This window comes from Spea bombifrons, chromosome 4 (genome assembly GCF_027358695.1).
Source record: "Spea bombifrons isolate aSpeBom1 chromosome 4, aSpeBom1.2.pri, whole genome shotgun sequence".
In the NCBI taxonomy this organism is placed as follows: Eukaryota; Metazoa; Chordata; class Amphibia; order Anura; family Pelobatidae; genus Spea; species Spea bombifrons.
Window position 1 is genome coordinate 60537452 of NC_071090.1, and position 22625 is coordinate 60560076.

General features: G+C 40.0%; 1 protein-coding gene across 1 annotated transcript; it reads right to left on the reverse strand.

Annotated features, from left to right (window-relative positions):
- Positions 1 to 1973: 1973 nt before the first annotated feature.
- Positions 1974 to 12403, reverse strand: DLD (dihydrolipoamide dehydrogenase). The gene is made up of 14 exons (XM_053462311.1): positions 12267 to 12403; positions 10948 to 11026; positions 10751 to 10830; positions 10567 to 10635; positions 10234 to 10303; positions 8322 to 8422; positions 7956 to 8099; positions 6838 to 6939; positions 5720 to 5910; positions 5165 to 5335; positions 4694 to 4883; positions 4276 to 4413; positions 4061 to 4150; positions 1974 to 3973 (listed from the first exon to the last, which is right to left on the reverse strand). Exons 1-14 carry the CDS (start codon positions 12303 to 12305, stop codon positions 3908 to 3910), a joined length of 1530 nt encoding a protein of 509 aa, XP_053318286.1. The 5' UTR covers positions 12306 to 12403; the 3' UTR covers positions 1974 to 3907.
- Between the last annotated feature and the right edge of the window lie 10222 nt (positions 12404 to 22625).

Genomic DNA, 22625 nt, shown 5'->3' on the forward strand with positions numbered 1-22625 from the left:
AAAATCACAGATGAGTAGAAATAAAATCTAATTGGTCACCTATCTAATTTGGGCATATTAAGCTTTTTCTGCTGACCGGTAAAATGTTGTATTTTCTGTTGACCACCTGTAGGGATGAAGAACCAACATTTGCTTAACAGTGATAAAAGTTGTACAGATCTTTCCTAAGCACCTAACTTAAAACAGCCACAAGTCATGCTATGTGGAACAAGCCTAACCATTTTCAAGTATCTTTATATAGAAGAAATGTATTCTTTGAAATTAATTGGTACAGCTAATGAATGGAACATGCTGCCTACATTTAAGCACAAGACAAGAAAAGCCTGTATCAGTATTGGTGGCATCACCACTTAGGAGTGATATGGAAATGAGTGAAATGAAAATCTACACGCACTGTCATACTCACAATTACCGTATTGGCTCGATTATAAGCCGCACCTGATTATAGGTGGCATCGTAAAAGTTTGGTGATATTTTAATAAAAAAAAATATTTTTAAAGAAAATATACTCATAAGTGGAATGGTAAAACAGTATTTTACCCAACACAGGAATACATGCATTTTAACATTTATGGTATCTATTACTCAGTTAGTCAGCATATGTTATATAAAACAGAAAACCAATAGCCATTTTAAGGTACCCCCCTTAATTCATAATGCACCTTACTTATAGATATGCCACTCTCCCCCCTGATATGCTTTATGCCCCCTAGAAATGCCAATCTGCCTATACATATGGGCATGTTTATTTAGAGCTTACACGCAGCAGTACAGTTTATGACAGCAGTGGAACAGGTCAGGGCTACTACCTAGGAAGGTTTGGCAACCTAAGGCCTGAGTAACAAGTCTAGTCAAGTGGAACATTGCACCACAGAATCAGCCCACCATCCATGCTCATCCTTTCCTGATTTTCTAACGCATATTGATGTAGTGTGATGGGATGGGGAGTAATCAGTACACTTAAAAAAAATCATACACGTGACATCTAAAGCCACAATTTACCGTGATTAATCCTTTTTCATAAAATATGCAGATTGAAATAGAGTAAATAACACAGAACCTTTACTGTTCCTCGCACCGATTTCTGGGCGTAGAAAGTTTTTTCCTCTGAGGTGACTACAAATTCAGGAGGGTGTTTTACCTCTGGATAAGTAAAATTAAATAGTTCAATTTATTCATACAGAAAGTAAAGTGCCAGGAAACAAATATTCGCCCCAAAATGAACACAGAAACAACCGAATGTTTGTAGAATACGAAGATTTATTTTTCACTCCAAAGACGGACGCGAAGACTTGGTCAGCTCACAAGTCTACTTCTAATGTATCATGAAGAAGTTGTATAGAAAATAAAAAACATGGAGATTGATTGCAGTGGTCGTCCTTGATCATCTTGTGAAAAAGTGTCAACTTTCTCATTAGCTATCAGGTACCAAAAGATTTCCTAATGAGAGTACTCTTAGCAAAATACAATACTAATTCCTTTCTGGCTGTGATTGTGTATATTTGACCAGCACTATTTTGCCATCCCAATGAACTTTGCCCAGGTATGTTACACCTCTCTTTGCACCCTTACCCCCATCTCTTCTGTACTCTCACTATTCTCCGCTTCCTCTGTTCTTTCTCTCCTCTGCTGTTTATTCTGCCTCTCTTCTCACCATCATGCTCCTCCTCCCTTTACTTCTCTCATTCCCTTTTATATCTTTTTCTTCATTCTGTCTTTCACCAGTAGATGGGAGCATATTTGTGGCCAACCATTTATTTCTACACATACCTAAATGCATTCCATTTAACATCCACTTAGCTTTAGTTTTAAAGCTAAGTGGTTCATAAAACCTCCATATCCCCCAGTTAAACACCTCCAAAAGTTATGAGAAGAGCACTCGTGAGCAGTTTTATGTCTGCATAAAAACTTTTATACAAACATGGTCTCTGGTTATGGGCTCCCATAGATGAACTAAAAACCCAGGAACTCAATGGCATTTCATTCATTTTTATTTGCCATAATTCCAGGCAAACTAGTCTTCCTTATTTTGGGAAACAACAGCAACTGTCAGGTTCTTGCTATTTAAGCAGTTTTGCACAGTGCATCGCTGTAATACAGAGGTGTACAAGGATAACAAAAATACATTTAAATCCCACTACCATGCTAGTTTCCACCTGGGACCTGGATCCACCAGTTGCACAAGCTTGACACTGAAGTTATTTGCAAACCTTGAAGACGTTTTGCTTTCTCATAGACCACCATCAGGTTATGCTATACAGCCGTCTTCTGCTTCAAGCGGCCAATCGGTGGCTTGAATAGTCAGACCCTGGAGGAAAAGGTCTGCTGCTTCAGCACTGCAATTTCTGTGTCAGGTAAATGCTTTATTTAGTTTTGGAAGAATACATCTATATTACAAGTGCCCATGGTGTACTTTAATATGCATTCTTCAAGAGTGGGTGAAAAAATTAGGCTGTACCTTTAAATAGGCAAGTAGATAAATAAAAGTGGATTAAATCAATCTCTCTCTAGTGTTACTACACATTTGAAAGTAAGAATACTATTGTTTTAGTAACATGTTAACATCGAGAAAGGAGTTACCCCAGATCTCAGACTCTTACGGGAACGTGAAGCCACAAGAACAACTGCCAGAACACTTTAAAGATATTTACAGGTCGTGGAACAGCACTGCAAAGGATTACAAATAAAGTGAAGATCTCAATCAGTTTTCCATGGGTTGCATACAACATATTTGTACTACAATAAAAGTCCAAACCAATAAAGTGCTTCTTGGAGAAAGTTTTCTGTGAGCTATTGTTTTCATATTTTTGTTAGATTGATAGCACTGATAATCTTCTGAAGGCAAGATATTTTGTAGTCACTGAGGGGTCATCAAAATTTAATAACTAATGTAAAAACGCAAATTGTTTTCAAACACGTAAAGATGTCGGGACATCTGCCATATTTCGGGCACCACAATTTCTTTTCGGCAATATTTAAAGAAAGATTTGGCGTATATAGCAGAGAGATTACGTGAGACAGATGCCAGAAGAGGAGACAAAACAAGTTATGTCTAAAATAATTTGGTGCACTGTAGCAGTAAGCCCACACATTGTGTTTAATAGTTATGTAAATAACATGGTTGTATATTGTAAATAAATTGATTTAATATAGCATAGCAGTGTATAGCTACTATTGTAGTACAGTAAGGGTAGGTGGTATAACTTCTTGGCTTCATACCGCCTACACCAAAGAAGGTCACAATGCAATTATCTGCCCTGTCACCACTGGTTTTATGTTAGATCTAAATGCAAAGAATAAAACATCAGTCATCTGGCTTTAAATGTGTTCATCACATTTAAAATGCCAGCAGCCACAACTGGCCAACACAAAACCGCTGGGTTGTTTTACAAAATTATAAGGCAAAGGGAATTCTTCAGATTATTTTTTTTAATTTTCTCTGTATTTTGCAAACATGACTTGACATAAATGTTATTAAATTGACCTGGATGGAATCTGTACTGACGTGCATTGAAAGATCAATGCAGAGGTTATGGTCAACGCAATACATATTCACACAGACGACTTCCAGATTTTATGCATAGGGAGAGACCAACAATGTGAGGATACCTACATTCTTCTTTTATAAGACTGGAATTGTACTGTAATATATAATAAAGCATTATTTTCAACACATTCATTTTCATGGCATGGTACTAAAATAAATGTGTTTAAACAGCTTTCGAAAAGTTTGGTTTGCAAATTTGCAGCTTTTGTGCACTCCAGAATGTTAAATAGCTGGTTTTCACAACAGAAGAGTCCACTGAATTCAGCCAAAAAAAGTTGTCCAAGACTATTGTCAGATCACGGTCGATCAATTCTCATGAGAAACTTATGTACACACGGTGCTTTTTTTTTTTTTAACCAGTTAAAAATTAATGGCTTTGCCAAATGATGCAGCCAGGTTAGCTTCCCTGAAGGCTTCTGATACAGTCTGTGGAGATTGAGGAGAGAAAGGTGTGAGTAATGCAAGAATATACACATGTAAATTAAAAGTACGTAAACAGTGTCCAGTACTTACAGGATGAGCATGGCACACTCTGGCTACATCTTCACAAGATGCTCCATATTCCATGGCAAGAGCTGCTTCATTAATCATCTCTCCAGCACCCTGCAAGCAGTGTCCCAAGACAAGTTATAGTAGCACCGAGTGAAATAGTAACACAATGCTAAATTTCAACAGCACAAATAAATAACTATTATGTAATGTTTAATAAATAGGTCAGGTAAACATACCGCTCCAAGTATATGAGCTCCAAGCATCCTGTCCGTAGATTTATGACTAAGAATCTTCACCAAGCCATCTGTGTCTGCATTTGTCTTGGCTCTGCTGTTGGCAGCAAATGGAAACTTCCCAACTTTGTACTCAACACCCTGTAAAAAAATAAATAAAAAGGAAACAATGCGTATTTAATACACTTAAAACCAGCAGTGTAATGCTAACATCATAAAATATTTTAATCAGTGTTCACCAAAGTTGAAAACTAAAGTACCGAGTCCTGGCTTGTCTCACGTGATGTACAAATGTTACTGTTAGACACACCTTACTAACACATTTTGAGTTGTTTAAATGCTACTTAGTAAATGTAAATCAATGGGATATCTAGACTAAAAATAAAAATATATATTTGTTGTTTTTTGGGTTTACAAGCACCTCTTCTTTCAGCTGTTCTTCAGACTTGCCAATCCAAGCCACTTCCGGGTGTGTATAAATCACAGAAGGCACACAGTTGTAGTCAATATGAACTGCTCCTCCAGCCATCCCTTCAACACAGATGATGCCTTCGTCTTCTGCTTTATGAGCCAACATTGGTCCTGCCACCACATCTCCGATCGCATAAATGCTATTATCAAATGAAAGATCATGTGAGAGTATATCATAAACCTATAATTTAAAGATCAGGTCTCAATTTGGACATCCACATATTCTTAGAAGCTCTGTAGAACATCCCAATGTTGCCTTGTCTTTAGGACATTGATTGTTAACACATTCTAGACACAGAAATAAGTGATACTGTTTTTAGCCAATGCAAAAATGACCAATTCTGTTCAAGAAATGCAGTTTCCTAAATCAGAAGACTAAATAATTCAAACACAATTAAACAAAATCAAATGCAATACCTACTTTGGGATTTTTGTCTGAAATCTACTGTTGATTGGTATTCTTCCCCTGTTGTCCAGTTCAATTCCCAGTTCTTGCAAGCCAAGGTTCTGGGTAAAGGGGCGACGGCCAATACACACAAGCAAAACGTCACAACTGACTACTTCCGCTTTACCACCAGCTGCAGCTTCAATACTGTGGACCACATATAGCACAGGTTTAATAGAGTAATTGTCCTGAGTAACACACAGACATTACCACCAGCTGCAGCTTCAATACTGTGGACCACATATAGCACAGGTTTAATAGAGTAATTGTCCTGAGTAACACACAGACATAACCAGCTGCTTTAAACTAAACATATTGCTGTGTTCAGTTATCCTGATTTCAGCTGTATACTTTATGTAAACTAGTACATGGCAAGAAACTTTATCATGCCACATACTACTTCTCACACACTACTGTTTGAGTATTTCTCTTATTCCTTGAATGCTTTTCTCATTAATATTAAAATAGGGAGATCAGAGTGTATCCTCTTTTGCAGCAACATTTCTCCAACCTCACCGGACTCATACTTACGAAACATCAATTTTTCCATCGGGTCTCTTGGTTGCACCAGTAACTTTTGTGTTCAGTTTGAACTTCAGACCCTGTTTTTGAAGGATGCGGTGGAAATTTTTGGAAATTTCCATGTCGATTCCCAAACCACCAACATGGCCCAAAAATTCGACTGCTGTAACATCTGCTCCCAATCTTTGCCATACAGAGCCCTAAAAGTAGCAAGTGAAAAAGTGTGATCAAGAGCAAAAGTACTACTAAAAAATAAAAAAAAATAAATCACAATTATTAAAAATCAAAATATTATATATCTTTCCCTCCAAATAGATTTGTGGAGAAAGAGAAGCATTTCTGCACCTCTCTTTCTCCATGAATCTATCTGCATTATTCTGGCCTCTGGTGCACTTGTATGCATGCATGTATGGGTATGGATGAGGATGTGTATGTTTTTGCACACAAATGTGTACGAGCATGTATGTGTAAATGTTGACCATGGAGGTGTAAGTGTGTGACAGGGAGTATATATGCAAGTCTGTGCAAATGTGAGAATGTATGTAAAAATAAGGGGCAATGTGTATCTGAGTTACCAGGGTTTGTGTGTGAGCATGAGCATGATTTGGTTTGTATGAACATGGATGTATACATATAAGTGCGTGAGAGAGGGAGTATGTGTGTTTGTGTAAAAATGTGTGCTAGTGTGTATGTGAGTTACCTGGAGGGGACAATATAGGATCTGGGGGGGGCTAGGTCCACGGAGAAGCAGACAAAGAAGATATGAGGAGAAGCGGACAAGGAAAGAAGACAAAAGAACACAATGGAACGGAGACACGGAAGCAGTCAGTAGAGAAGGTAGAAAGACTGAGAGAGTGAGTGAGAGCTTGTGAGTCAATTAATCATGATATGCAGGCATGGTGGTAGGGGTAAGCATTTAATTTTCGGACCCGGGCAGCACAGTGTCTTGGGCCGGCCCTGTATATATATCATCTTTGTGTGGAGCATTGTGTTAAGGTTCATATCCTGTTATGCATGCCTATAAAATCCTAGAGTGATAAAAAAAAATAATTTTATCGTTCCAATTTGTAGGCACTGTAGCCAGATTACACACATATTAAACAAGACATTTTGTTTCCAGTATTTACCAGTTCCACTCCAATTACACCAGCACCAATGACTACCATCTTCTCTGGCACTTTCTTCAGAGACAGAGCACCAGTAGAAGAAACAACAGTATCTTCATCAATCTGTAATGGATCAGAATTGACTTATGAATTGCAAGCTCGTATTTCAAAAACGGAAACTATAAATCAAATCTTAAATAGTATGTAGTCACAGACCTGCTATTTGGGTTAACTAATAAACAGCACAATTACAAATTACTATAGAGCTAATATAAAAAAGTTCACAAATTGTTCAGTGAAAACAATGCTAACTTAAAATTACAGGCTTGTTTCATTTAATTTTATATATATATCAGAATATTAGTATATTATTAATATTTCCTATTTAAAAAGTCAATCATGTGTATGCAATCTGAACACTTATATTTTGGCTGCCTTGTTTCAGTAAAGGCAGCCAGAGATTGAGGAAAACGAGACAGAGGTCTCATTTCCTAACTCCAATAACTAAACAATGCATGCAGTAAAATGCACTGGAGCCCATGCAAAATACATGCATTGAAATGCAAAATGAAATTCTGAGGACAGGACTGCAATACGTGGTTGGCAAAGTAGACCCCGGGAGCCAACCACGTGTCATCAATTGTGGAGGAACCCTTTTGGTAACGCAGGGGAGACCATATATTTTTAAAATACATTTATTTATTGCCCAATATAAAATAGACAGCCAAAAGTAGGTATATGCATGGACATATGTTATTTTCTACCAATTTTATGTTTTAGCATGATTATGGAGTTTAACCTTCTTACGTGTTATATTGTGTACTGTTGCCTACATGAGCTACGGGGGCAATCTACATGTATACACATGTAACATCTTTGGGAAACATTTACTAAGGTGTGGGCGCTTTTCAGAAAATTGTTTTGTTTGTAATTTTTACTATACGTTTTTAATTGTATGATGGAAAAATAACAGTAAAAAGTAGGATTGTATTCTATAATTAGGTAGTTGGCATTGTCATAGTAGGCAGCGTGTGTAAAGTAGCTTAAGAGTTCCATTTGATTTTCATGAATATCACACAATGCTTTTTGAGAATATTAACACTGGGTCTGGGTTATTCAAAAAGACTAAATTACAATACCTCAATTCCTGGGAAAGGAGCAACTTCTGAGCCTGTAGCTACGAGAATGTTCTTTGTGTTGATGACTTGTGTGCTTCCATCAGCTTTAGATGCGGTTACTTGGTTTTTACCTGTGATCTTTCCAGAACCTTGAACATGTACTACCTGTAACAAGAAGCTTAAAACTTCAGAAAATACATTGCATACAAATAAAAGTCATTGTATATTTTCTTTGTATATTGTATATTTATTATTTCAGTTTATATATATTATAAATGGGGTTTCTGTGGACATGCCAAAACAAAAGGTCTGCAGGTGCAGATTATGTATAAAATAATATATATATGCTCATGTGCAAAAAATAAAAATCAGAACAATGCATCTAACCTTGTTCTGTTTAAATAAGTGAGCAATACCACTCGTAAGGGACTTCACAGCTCCACTTTTCTGCTCCATCATCTTGTCAAGGTTCAAATTTATACCAGTCACTAAGAAGGGGAACAAAAAATGGTATTAAAATTAATTTCTATCATTATTAAACTGTTTATAAAATAAACATTAGGATTAAACTCAACTTTACCTCTTCTTGACCGAGGGTAGATTGCCCCCTACACCTTGTCCAACAATAATTTCTTCACGTTTATGTTACCCACAAAAATTATATATTGACTCATATGCATTAAAGTTTATATGATGGCTGAAATGCCCCTTTAACTTTGAAAATCTCTCTCTTCTGTAGTTGAACTAATACGTTAAGATCAATGCAAGAAAGAAGGAGGCAGCCTGACAGGCAAAGTCAATGTTCCCATCTCCTTTGTCAAGGCACTAGTGGAGCTGCCGAACACATCTCCCGCATGGAAAACTGCTGGGGGGGGCAGACAAGACTCTGGAGAAACACCTAATTCAATTGTAAGGGGAGCATCATGCAAATTTAAAGGGACCTCTCGGGTATCAGATGCATTAAAGTGTAGGATTTAAAGGGACACTTCAGCCATCATATGCCCTTAAATGCATTATATGTACGTGGTCTCTTGAAATTTTCATGTAGTCCATTCTGCAAATGCATGGCGATTCTGCAAATTCCCCACAAATGCATTTGCCCCTTCCCCCACAACCTAGCTAAATGCCCTAAAGGAGATGTAATTGGCAAAATGCATTGCCCCGCACACAATGTACTCACCTCCTATCAGATCCAGCGTTTAGTGCACAAAAGTACAGAAGTGCCCCCCATTGTGTTACTGCCACTGATTCGCTGCTTGAGCAGTCAGTGACAGGAATACTCCCATAGAATTACTTTAGTGCCACTGACTGACATCCTTAGCAGCTAATCAGTGGAGCGAAAATTTCAGATCATGGAGGAAGAAGAAGATTGCGTAGAACAGCTGAAAACCTTGTGTCAGTTAAATGTGTTCTTCCAAAAGAGGAAAAAAAAAAAATACATTAAAACATTTAAGTACTCACAGAGCACACAGGTTCCTCCTTTCTCACTTAGTTTTACTATAGATTGTTTTGTTTTTTCTCAGGACAACAAGGGTTTTTTTTTTTTTTTTTAAACCATACGTATATAAATAACGAAAATAAACTAAAACCAATTTTACTGTTTTCCATATAAAAACTATACATAGCCAGTGCAAATGACATTATATACACACACACAAAACATGTACATATAAACACGTATTTATGTATTTGTCCTGATTTTTGAAACATGTCAAATGTCAAGGCATATCACGTTCTTTGGACATAGTGAGGTTAAAACTGGAACTGGAGACGCATACACATTAAGATTAAAAAAAAATAAAAAAATAGTTGTAGTAAAAAAAGAAATCCATCAGCAAAAATAACATTCAATAATCCTGAACTCACTATTACAGCATTCTCTCTACCTCATGATCAGAGATCACCAAAGGCAATGTTAACAGACATTGCCCTTGGCAACGTGCATGTGATTGGCTCCTTGAACAATCACATTCAAGGAAATGCTTCCTATTGGATATTGCACACCTGATTGAGTCTCATGGCATCCAGAGGCAGTAGTGATGCTGCCAATCACGGCTGCAATTAGTGGCGATTGCTGACCATAACAGAGGACGCACAATTACGTCTTCTGTCCTTAAATGGTTAAAACTAGCTTTCTACAGGGCAGCATAAAATGTTGTGATAGCACAAATGGGTTATTTCAATAACTGCAGGAGCACTTTAAACACATTTTCAAAAAAAAAACATCAGATCATAACATATTAAGAGTCTAAATTAAATTAACTGAAATTGGATTTTAATGACTTAAATGGGACTTCACCTTCAATTCCTCTGCTTGCAAAATCTTTTCCGTGGGCTAAATGGTACAGATGAGAGTTGTTCAGCAAGGCCTGAAAGTAAAGGGTTTATTTTACCCGACATAAAATACAGATAAAAATGGAATTAAATAATCAGAACAGCTTAATAAAAATGTAATATGCTTATTTGGTTTAGTTCTTAACCCCCCCCCCCCCGCCCCCAATATTAAGACAACATTTCGCACATTTCACAGTTTATTCAGTTATGAAGAAAAAATGTTGCTGTTTTGTTGAAAATATGTCTGGAATGTAAGAAAATCTGGTCTATGCATGGCAAACGATTCAAATAAATATACCTTAGAAGGAATGCAGCCAACATTCAAACAGGTGCCACCAAGGGTTTCATTTTTTTCGACACAGACTGTCTGAAAAACACGAATAGAAAATCACAATCAATTTTAGATTGCATTCATTTTAAAGCAATCAGTTCAAACACACGCACACGAAAAGAACACCCAAATCACACTCCATGGAACTTACCTGGAAGCCCAGCTGGGCAGCTTTAATAGCAGCAACATAACCACCAGGACCAGAGCCAATGACCGTGACGTCAGCCTCCACTTCTCGAGACAAGACAGAAATAAATGTACATTACTTAACTTACTTATTTAAAGAGAACTGCCCACTTTTTCCAAATCTTGCATTTACAGTTTTATAGACTAAAAAAAACTACTTACGTGGTTTGTCCGAGTAGGTTCTTAATGGCACTGAACATAATCTCTGCAACCCATGCTGGACTCTGCTGAATTGGTTTTTCTACATGTGTAAAACAGAATAAACGTATTTATTGATAATAAATTTTAATATTAAATAATGCTTCTACTACCCCCTTAATTTTAAGTGGAAGGGTTTTCCATCACCTTTACCCACTATAACTTATGTTATTGATAATACACGTCACCAACAATTCAAGAATAACAATTCCAAGCTTTGTAACAAAACCCTTCTGCCAATGTCAAGAAGACGTCTTATCTCTTACACCGCAGCTGCTACGCCAAAAACACAGGAACCAAGCCAGACTCAACCTTTCCGTACTCCGAAATATTTGCCAAGGGCATACAGAAAATGAAAGTGTCCATAGCAAAATACTTTGGGACCCAGCCTTCAATAAAATACAACCTGATCCAGAGACCCAAAGCTATGGATAGCAAAGTCATTCATCAATTCTATAGTAGCTGATGTTGGTTCTTAACGCTTGCTTTTTCTATCATGAATACTTTACTTCCTCTGCATCAACGATGAACAAAGAGTTGCAAACGTGAGGCACTGTAGGTCTACGTTGCAGCACAGCAAAGAAAAACCCCTCCGTGCGGACCAAAACCATTTCCCCCGTCTACCTGTTTTCCCTGATTTAAATACTCAGAGCATAATCAGTCCTTAGTCTCATCTTACATTCAGGATGCATGCAGCCTCTACAACTTCTGCCAGGAGGCTGTCCCACTTATCTACTACACTATATGTATATAGCCAATTCTGGTTGGCTGCTTTGCACCAAATCCATAGGAGGAGACATTAATTGCCCTTGTCACAGTAACACGTGTGTGTATATCTGTATGTATGCATGCATGCATGCATGCGTATGTGTGTTACCTTGCCTAGGCAAGGAAAGAAAGGTGAGATCTGGAGACAATCTACACAATCAATATTTCTACTAGTATGAACCTGTGAGGTCACCACCAACGAGACTGTTTTCGGACACGCAGCGAATAAGGTTACTGTCCGCAATCACCACCTCTGAAAACTTTGACATCTTAGGGTTAGCGCCCTACATAAGCCGTGAGCTCAGCACGATATGGGGGATATGCTGAAGGTCAAGAGTTTATTCGTTGTCGGCAGGAGCGGAGAGCAATGGGAGAGCCCAGTTTAGGCCTCAGCTGTCATTTGCACTGACACCTTCAAGGCAGCTCCGAAGATCCATGCCGCGTCTGTAGCCAACTCGGCTCAGCCTTTCTTTAGCAGCCACGCTTTGCTCGTTGAGCGTTAGGGTTTTCTTTACCTTACTTAAGACGCAGTATACTCGGTTCCAGCTTTGCATTTTGCCTCCGTGGGTTCTAGTCTCTCCTCAACGCCAAGGTCTACCTGCGCTGCGCATGCGTCAAGGGGGGCGAGGCAGGCACAAAGGATCACGGGAAATGTAGTCCCAATCGCACATGGAATTAGTAAAGGCGATTCATTGGGCTTTTGTGGCTCCCAATGAAAACCACATAACCCGTAAGGGACGTTACTGTTGTGTGAGTTTTCGGCAGCCATATTTGTTTTTGGAGATCTTTTTGTAACTTTTTATTTTCTTTCATTCATCCATGCAGAGATTATTCTGCAGTGCATAATGCCCTGTTCTTATAACCAGTTACACCCCCGTATATAATTCTTTGCTAAAAGTCATATAGCCATCTATTGAATTTGAGAACACAATGTCTATGGGTATTGAATTCCACATCTTTATTGTTCCTACTGTCAAGAACACTTTTCACTGCTTTAGATAAAAAATGTTCAAGTCTGAATGAATGACCTCTTATTCTTTACATAAAGTATTAATTAACAGGTCACCAGAATGTGGCTGATTTTATCATCTCATTTCTAATGATAGAGGGATATGATATTATCCCAGGTATGTCATGGGTCCTTAACTGACCCCTTTTTCCAGTGACATGCCTGGGACGTCATTGGTCATTATAGGGATAACAACAGCGGAAATAGGACAGAGGATACGGATGATTCTCTGACCAAACCATAGCAATGGCTACAAAGAAATATGTGTTGGGCATATTTTGATATTCTGTTTAGTTTACTGCCCAGTTGGATCTGTATCTGCCCAGTTTATTTTCTAAAGACCAGACATGGTTGTGATGAGACATACCTACGTCAACCCTATACCCTTAGTATAAAGAAAGTCTATTGAGGGACCCTTCCAGTTGCAAGGGTGTGTAAGACAGATGAGCTAGAACTTATGCAGAGAGTCTATTATGCCTTAGTTTAGTGAGGGACTGCTCAGTATTCAAATGCATAAGCATAAATCACATCGGAAAGACCCTGGTCAATGCTATTGCTTACCTCTTCATCCAATTAAGTTGACATAAAATTTAAAAAAATGTCAAGGGGGAGGAGAGAGCAGGAAAGTCAAGAGTAAAGCAAGGGACAAACAGTCCCCAAACCCAGCAAAGCTCTAAGGAGCAAGATCGCAGGGACCCATCTGCCCCTTGAGAATTAAAGGACTAGACCTCCTTCTTTTCTTGTAAAAACATTATACAGCCGTGCCTCACCCTAGCCCCTGAGCTATCCCTTCCAGGCCCTGTATTGCACCTTCAGCCCCTGCCATGTCCCCACCAGCCCATGTATTGTCCCTCCAGTTAAGTATCGTCTGGAAAATCCCCTGTATTATTCCTCCAGACGGTGTTCTGTCTGCTGGGCCTTGTGATCCTGCGCAGCCGCTTAAGAAATCCCTGGAGATGCTTCCACGTTCTAGCATGAAACTCTCTCCCTGGGCTGCTCAGATGAGGGAGGGCGACTAACAACTCCGGTTACGATTTGGGGATCGAGAAACCTCTCAACAATGCCACAGAGGATCGGGATTCAACTCCGCTGTCCAGTTCCCCCCTGAGCACTTCTGTGCTCACTATCCCTATTCCTCTAATGCCTGGACTGATTGCTACCATGAGAATCTAGCAAAAACTCTGTCGGCTAGCTGAACTGTGGGTCTTAGAACAAACTTCAAGACAGGAAAGAATCATTGTCTGCCAAAATTGGTTGCCTGCTGGGGATGTGTAGTGAAGGGGCCCCAGCTCACTGACTCGCCTGCCATCTGGAAAGAGGAACCTAGGTGGGGACATTGACGAGGATGAAGTATACCAGCTTTTCCTCCTGTTAACCATTCCAACCCTGCCAGGGAATAGTTATGGCCTTCAAGAACCCCTGCTGCTCCTAACCACTGGCATCTTGACACTCCTTGTTTGTGTATAAGGGCCCCTTTGGCCTCCTCTCCAATCTGCAGCAACCATAGCGGTGTAAAACATCAGACTATTAAGTAAGAGTTCTGTTGCAAAATGGGCTCTAACATGCATTAAAAAAACTTTTCATTTAATCTGTGGACTTTTAATGCCAGGGACTATTTTGGTTCAAATCCAGTCACACACTTTTCAGCTCTCTTATGAGTGTCAAGGATAAATGAGGCACCAGCATGCTCAAGAACTTTCCAGAGATGGCTGCCAGAAGCAGGAAGGGTGTGTGTTATAAGGCACCAGGACTAGTTCAACAGCTAGCCTCAGTTAGTCTTTGATGAGTCATAGCAGAAATAAGTGGGCATAACCTTGGTGGCAATGGGTGGAGACAAATGGCATTCCTCTGCCTGAAGATTGAAGGCACTCGCCTGGAGCGTTTAACCTTGTTTAAAATCTTCACCTGCTTGTTCCAGTTTATGGTTACTGATCCTGTATATGGCATTGGCCGCACAGGTCGTTACGTCCCTCGCCTCAATGAGATTGTCTGGGTGTACACTTCTTCTTTTTGGATTGTTAGGTTAGGTGTTCTCAGTCCATCATTGAAGCCTAGTGCTGCAGTTTCTATTGATGAACTCCATTTGGGGCCATCTTATTCTCTAGCCCTTGGTGTGTGTATCCATTTATACCAGAGGCACATACCACACAAGACACTACAAACCCCATTCCCACACAATACTATTTCACAACCTCTTCCCCTTTCGTCACACAACAGCATCTAGCACACAATGCATAGGCATTGATTGCCCACTTTAGTGCAAGGTAGACTAAAGACATTACACCAGTTCAGAATAGAAGTTGGCTGTGGTCAGTAATGTTCAGGAACCAGTCTTGGTTCTTATCATTATAGCCTGAAAGGATTGTTTTGTGATTTTCCCTTACGAAAAATTACTGCAGTTTTTCTGAAGTAATACTGCTATTTTTTGGACATGAAAAAACTGCAATACTGCACTTTTACTGCAGTATTACTGCACATTTACTGCAGTTTTACTGCATTTGTACTTCACTGTACTGCAGTTTTACTGCACATTTACCGCAGTTTTTTTTTTATATTGCAAACCTACAGTTGTACTTCAATGTACTGCAGCTTTATTGCATTTGTACTTCCGTACAAAAATAACTGCAGTACAACTGCAGTACAGTGAAGTACAAATGCAGTAAAACTGCAGTAAATGTGCAGTAATACTGCAGTAAAAGTGCAGTATTGCAGTTTTTTCATGTCCAAAAAATAGCAGTATTACTTCAGAAAAACTGCAGTAATTTTTTTGTAAGGGTTTCTACAAAAAGGCAGTAAAAATAAATCTGAAGACAATATAAAAAGTATATAGTATCTCAAAAGCAAAATAGTTCTCTGTACAATAGACTACACAGATGCAGAAGTGGTGTGTATAGAATAGGTATGACAGAGACATTTTCATTGGCATGAACAACAGAGAGAACATGTTTTTATTGACATTACTAGATGCAATGACTTGCAGGATATTCAACTATGAAAACAGGTGGCAGTTAACATTTAGAGGATGGATATTTAAATTGGCGTGTGTGACTTATTAATGCAAAGTGAAAAATGTAATTAATCCAAGACTAAATACAATTCTTCAATACAAAATTTCCTTAAATGTAGTTTATATTATACTCAATGTAATTATTCTATTTTGTCTGATTGTTATATTAATAGTTAACACTAGGGGTCACCATATCATTTTCCGCTGTTACCACATTCTACAATATGTAAATATGAAAGTGCCCCTTACAGCCCTACTAATGAAGAATGCATATTAAAGTACTGCGTAGTTTACCTAAAAGCAGTTATATTTAGAATAAGCTACAACTCAGGAGCCTTAGCGTATTGCCCCTCAGTTGTCTGATTTTTTTGCCCATGCAGTTGCAAGGGGGAAAACGTGAAATTTAAAGTTGATATTCAACAATATTATACTGATATATACATATATACCTGTATTGAATTCCCTTCATCATGTAACCTAAAATCACCATTTTTTCATATGCTTAACATATTCATTTAATAACACAGCCAGGCACTAGACAAGCAATCTTCAAAACAAATAAACAATACCATATGTAAGAACTGACCAGGGATTTGTAAAGTTACATTAACACCTCCCACTTTGAGATAATAATGCTTACATTTTATGCCACTTTGTTAATTGGCTGGCTTACCTTTTTAGTCCTCAAAAATAATGATTCTGTTATCACAAAACAGCGCTATTTGACTCTTGCATGACAGATACCCAAACTCAAGGGAGGACTGGTTCCCTCTGGTTTAAGGAGCAGGTAAGGCCAAATGTCCCTCCATCCTCTGCCACATATAACACAGAAACTCAATCTAATGCAGACACTTATACACACTCATGCTTACCACATACACATCTCTTAAACTCTGACTACATAGTTAGATAGGCTGAAAAAAGACATGCGTCCATCAAGTTCAGCCTTTTCCATATCTGTTTATTTCTTGCTGTTGATCCAAAAGAAGGCAAAAAATCACAGTTGTGGCTCTTTCCAATTTTGCACAAACTAGGGAAAAATTCCTTCTTGAACCCAGAATGGCAGTCACATCGATCCTTGGATCAATAAGCTGTTTCCCCATAATTTAAAAATTACCGTATATCCCTGAATATTATGTTTTTGCAAGTATACATCCAATTGTTATTTAAATGTCTGTACAGACTCTGATAAAACTACCTCTGCAGGCAGAGAATTCCACATCCTTATTGCCCTTACTGTAAAAAACCCTTTCCTCTGCTTTAGACTAAATCTCCTTTCTTCCAGTCTAAATGCATGACCACGTGTCCTATGCATAGTCCTGTTTATGAACAGATTTCCACACAATGGTTTGTATTGGCCCCGAATTTATTTATATAACGTTATCATATCCCCTCTGAGGCGACGTTTTTCTAAACTAAACAGATTTAAATGAATTAACCTTTCTTCATAACTAAAGTGTTCCATTCCTTTTATTAGTTTTGTAGCCCGTCTCTGCACTTTTTCCAGTGCTATGATATCCTTCTTTAGAATAGATGCCCAAAATTGCACAGCATATTCAAGGTGCGGCCTTACCATTGATTTATAAAGGAACAAGATTATATTTTTATCCTGCGACTTGATGCCCCTTCTTATACATGAAAATACCTTACTGGCCTTAGCAACTGCTGACTGGCATTGCACATTCTTTCCGGGTTTGTTGTCTATAACAATTCCCAAATCCTTCTCATTTGTTGCTATCCCTAATTCACTACCGCTTAGGGTGTAGGTTGCTTGTGCATTCGCTACCCCGAAGTGCATAACTTTGCATTTATCTACATTGAATTCCATCTGCCATTTGTGTGCCCAGTCTCCCAGTCTATCTAAATCCCTCTGCAGCAAAGTAATATCCTGCTCACATTGCATTACTTTACAGAGTTTAGTGTCTGCAAACACGGAAACATGACTTTCAACGGCTATTGCAAGGTCATATGTTGAATAAAATTGGTCCCAGGACAGAACCGTCAGGAACACCACTTACCACTTTTGTCCAGCTTGAAAATGTACCATTTATGACAACTCTCTGTACTCATCATTAAGCCAATGTTCAACCCAAGAACAAGAAAGAATACTAACCTATTGTGCGGAACTGTGTCAAACGCCTTGGCACAATCCAAGTAGATTACTCGCTCTGTGTAACAGAATGACTACCAGTATAGTGTACCAGACCCAGCTGTGTCTGACCATCCATCCTACATTACCCTTGGCATCCAGTTCCTTCCGCATGTTTTTCCTGTCTGTGTTGGTGCCTGGTCTATACATTCAGTGCCAAACTCTACCTGCCTACACCTGACACTTCTAACTTTTGGGATCATCGGCATTCATGTTCACTCAGCTTGGGGCTCAACCCCTTGTTGATGTCTCAGGACAGAAAACGTCTGTGGCAAATGCACATTCGGTAAAGGCAGACGTGGAGAGTGACCACATGAGCCATGGTTTTCACGACACATATAATTTTTACATTTTGCCAACAGGCCCAAATAAAGTGCTGCCCTGCAGTATGGGGGATGTATATCAGGCTAATTGGTTCCCTTCCATGAGTCTATACATGGGGCAGGACTTTATCTGGGCTGGTCAGCAAAATGTAAACATTATCTGTGTCTTGGAAAACATGGCTGATGTGGTCACCCTACACATGTGACATTGTGTATCTAGATTCCTTACCTATCTTGTCTCCTATGTTTGAAATCAGCCTGCCACAACCCTGGCCTGATGTAGTTTATGCTTCTGGATTTCCCCTTTGATACCGAAAACTTGGTGTTACTATAGACAGAGATTGCTCACCCTGACCACTGCCAGCTATAGCCTCTTCATTTGAAGTCTACTTTTGTGCCAGACGGCAAGACAATATCACATAACAACAACGCATTTCTCCAAACAGTTTTAATGAAGCAAACTTTTACATGATTAATAGGGAATACAACTGTATATAGTAAAGCTGTTTAGCATTAAAGAAAATCTTTCTAAAAATTAATTTTATTTAGTTGCAAAAAACTTCCATCATCTGCAGACCTGGAGGCTACCATTGTAAGCAGTCCCGGGCGCCGGGCAGGCAACGGGGTTAGGATACAGATCCCCCGCAGCGGTGCAGGGGACCTGTATCCTGCTCTCGGATGTGCTCAGACAGCCTCCCCTGCCAGCACTTTCCACGGAGGGAGTGCCAGCACGGGAGATTGTCTAAGCGCATTGCGTAGATGTGCACCGGCAGCGGCGATGTGCATAAACAGCCCTCGCTGCCGGCACATCTGCACGATGTGCTTTAACAATCTCCCTTGCCGGGAATTTCCACGGGGGGAGTCCCGGCAAGGGAGATTGTTAAAGCACATCGTACAGACGTGCCAGCACCGGAGGTTGTTAACGCTTGCATCGCTGCAGCCGGTGAATGTCTGGGCAATGTACGCTAACAATCTTCCTTGCCGGCACTGCCCACGGCGGAAGTGCCAGCACTGGAAGTTGAGTACGCGTACTGCGTAGCTGTCCCCCGCCGGGGAGTCTGCACCGGTAAGTCTAGGGGGGGGGACCTCTTGGGGGCAGAGTGGCAGCATATCTCGGGGGGGTAGAGTGGCAGCATATCTCGGGGGGGCACATCTCGGGGGCAGAGTGCATATCTCAGGGGGGATAGAGTGGCAACATATCTCGGGGGGGCAGAGTGGCAGCATATCTGGGGAGGGCAGAGAGTGGCAGGATGTCTGGGAAGGGCAGAGTAGCAGCATATCTCGCGGGGGCAGAGTGGCAGTATATGTAAGTGTTTTTTTTTTTACTAAGAATTTTTTTTCTTTAAAAAAGCACCTAACTTTTAGGGTGCGGCCTATATTCGGGTGCGGCCTATATCCGAGCCAATATGGTAATATGCAGCTTTCTGAACACATAATGTAAAAACTAGAAATAACAGTAAACAGCAATATATTTTTGAAAAATATAACTTTTTCATATGAAGCTAACAATAAAACTAAAATAGCAGTGGCAGTTCTGCTTTTTGGATTTGTTTGAAATCTTAGGACACACATTATATAAAGAAAAATAAACATGACAGGATGCAGGAACAAGGAAGAACATTTTATTTTTTTCATAGTCTGATATGTTGCAATTCTGTATTTTTTATACTTTCAAATTCCTTTTATGAAAGTGACACTACAATTTTATTATTATTATTATACTTTATTTATCAAGCGCCTACAGATTCTGCAGCGCTGTACAAAGATGAAAATGTTACAGATAACGACAAGTACAATACAGCAACTGACATACAGATACAACAGAGGAATGAAGGGCCAATCTAGGTGGATAAGGGGGTGAGAAACAGGAGGTGAGGACTGCATGGTAGTGAATGATGTTAATGTAGGGACGAGATAAGGGTTGTCAATAAATGCACCTGTGAAAATTATCTTTATTGTTTAATACACAATACACATAAATGCTCTGTTCTCCTGGATATCAAGAATTGCAAACACAAAACAGGGTTATTCTTTTATAACCTCTTCCCACTTGCATATCCAATATATTATCGTGTGTGGTATCTATAGTCTAGATCTCCTTGCCCCGTTCTGTCCCTTAAAAATGTTTAAACTTGAAGGGACATGCTTGCCCGTAGGCAGCCTGAGATGCAGCATGAAAATTAAATGAAAGGGAGATGAAAGAACTTCCCAACACCAGTGGTAGTAGTGCCACCTACACGTCCAATTCCCAATCCCTTGAACTCATGCAGAGCAGCAGCACTAGACCCACCAGAGAATCTCTCATTTGGGCAGCAGCCCTTGATACCTTGGTGGGTACAAGTATCACCTAAGCTCCCCAAAGTCAGAGTAGCATGAAATGGTGAAAGCCTATCTTGAGGATCTGCCATTACCCCTGGTACTGGCATTCTATGTTATAGGGACCAGAAAGCTGCTGTCTGGCCAGGCCTCTCTTTAGTGACTCAGCAGTTCCTTTCATGCTCACCCACCAGTGTTCAAAGCAAGAGGGTTTTCTCTGTGACAGGCAACTTACTCAAGCCCCAGAGAACACAGCTCTCCTCACAGGTGGTGCAGTAGATGGCTTTGTTTAAAGTCAATCTTTCCAAATGAGGTTACACAGCATTCAATATTCAAAGTAAGTGAGGTTTTAGTGCTGCTCTATATTGTTTGTTATTCTGGGGGATCGGCTCTTTTAATTTCTCAAATATTGGGAAAATTTGTTCCTGCACCAAGAGACTGCACGTACCTATCATCTTGCCTGCTAAGGCCCAATGCCCTACTACTGCTGATGAATTGACATTGGTCAATTCTTTATTTTTTTTCATAACTGGGAAAATTCAGTCCTGGACCAACTAGCTGCTAGTCTGCTAGTGTCTGGTGTGCTCTATGCCTCAGTGCCCCTCCTTACTCTGGGAAATCAATTAATTTTTCTAATGTTAAGGGGATTCAGTCATGTAGCTGGATTTGCCGATCGACCAGTACTAGGCTTGCTTACTTCTTTAGTAAGTCCTTCCTTACTTTGGGGGATCAATTATAGTTGCTTTTTTCTAATATGTGTCTGTCTGCCAATGCCTGGCCTATACCCTGCCCTGCCTTTGTGCCTCAATGCCCTACCTTAATCCGTGGGATCAATTCCAATTTGTTTGTAATATTAGGGGTCAGTCTTGTGGTTGGATGTGTCTGTCTGCCAGCGATTTGCCTATATCATGCTCTGCCCTCAATGCTATACTCTGGAGGTCCATTCTTTTTTCCTAATATGGGGGCATCAGTCCTGTGGCTGGATGTGCCCTACCCTGCCCCTCAATGCCCTTCCTTACGCCCAGTACCCTACTACTACTACTGCTGCTGTTCGAAAATGATAATTGATTGTTAATCTCCCTCGATCTGGGGCTCCACGCAAGATCTCACCCTGTGGTGTCAAAATGATCACAAGAACGGTGAGCAAAAATCCCAGAACCACATGGGGGGACCTAGTGAATGACCTGCAGAGAGCTGGGACCAAAGTAACAAAGGCTACCATCAGTAACACACTACGCCGCCAGGGACTCAAATCATGCAGTGCCAGACGTGTCCCCCTGCTTAAGCCAGTACATGTCTGGGCCCATCTGAAGTTTGCTAGAGAGCATTAGGATGATCCAGAAGAGGATTGGGCGAATGTCATATGGTCAGATGAAACCAAGGTAGAACTTTTTGGTAGAAACTTAACTCGTCGTGTTTGGAGGAGAAAGAATGCTGAGTTGCATCCAAAGAACACCATACCTATGGTGAAGCATGAGGGTGGAAACATCATGCTTTGGGACTGTTGTTCTGCAAAGGGACCAGGACGACTGATCCCTGTAAAGGAAAGAATGAATGGGGCCATGTATCGTGAGACTTTGAGTGAAAACCTCCTTCCATTGAAGATGAAACGTGGCTGGGTCTTTCAGCATGACAATGATCCCAAACACTGTTTGTAATATTAGGGGTCAGTCTTGTGGTTGGATGTGTCTGTCTGCCAGCGATTTGTCTAAATCATGCTCTGCCCTCAATGCTATACTCTGGGGGTCCATTCTTTTTTCCTAATATGGGGGCATCAGTCCTGTGGCTGGATGTGCCCTACCCTGCCCCTCAATGCCCATCCTTACGCCCAGTACCCTACTACTACTACTGCTGCTGTTGCCATATCAACTTCCTTAATGAAAATGGTCTGATTTTTGGAGAAATTGACCCATAGCATGCTGCTGAATGTATGTATCCATAGGTGCAGTGCTGCTATTGCTGGTGGTGGTGATCCAGCAGTGCAAAGCCAAGTCTGGATCATTTCCTAAACCTTGAAATGCTGATACTGTAGATGAAAGTTAAGTCCAGAAGGTGCCAGGGACCCCTTTC

Coding starts and splice junctions, on each gene's coding strand:
- DLD (XM_053462311.1), bottom strand. CDS start 12,305: ATGCAAAGCTGGAACCGAGTATACTGCGTCTTAAGTAAG. Junction 5,911..6,837: donor GTGTAATTGGAGTGGAACTG/GTAAATACTGGA, acceptor TGCTACTTTTAG/GGCTCTGTATGGCAAAGATT. Junction 4,151..4,275: donor GAGCTCATATACTTGGAGCG/GTATGTTTACCT, acceptor CACTGCTTGCAG/GGTGCTGGAGAGATGATTAA.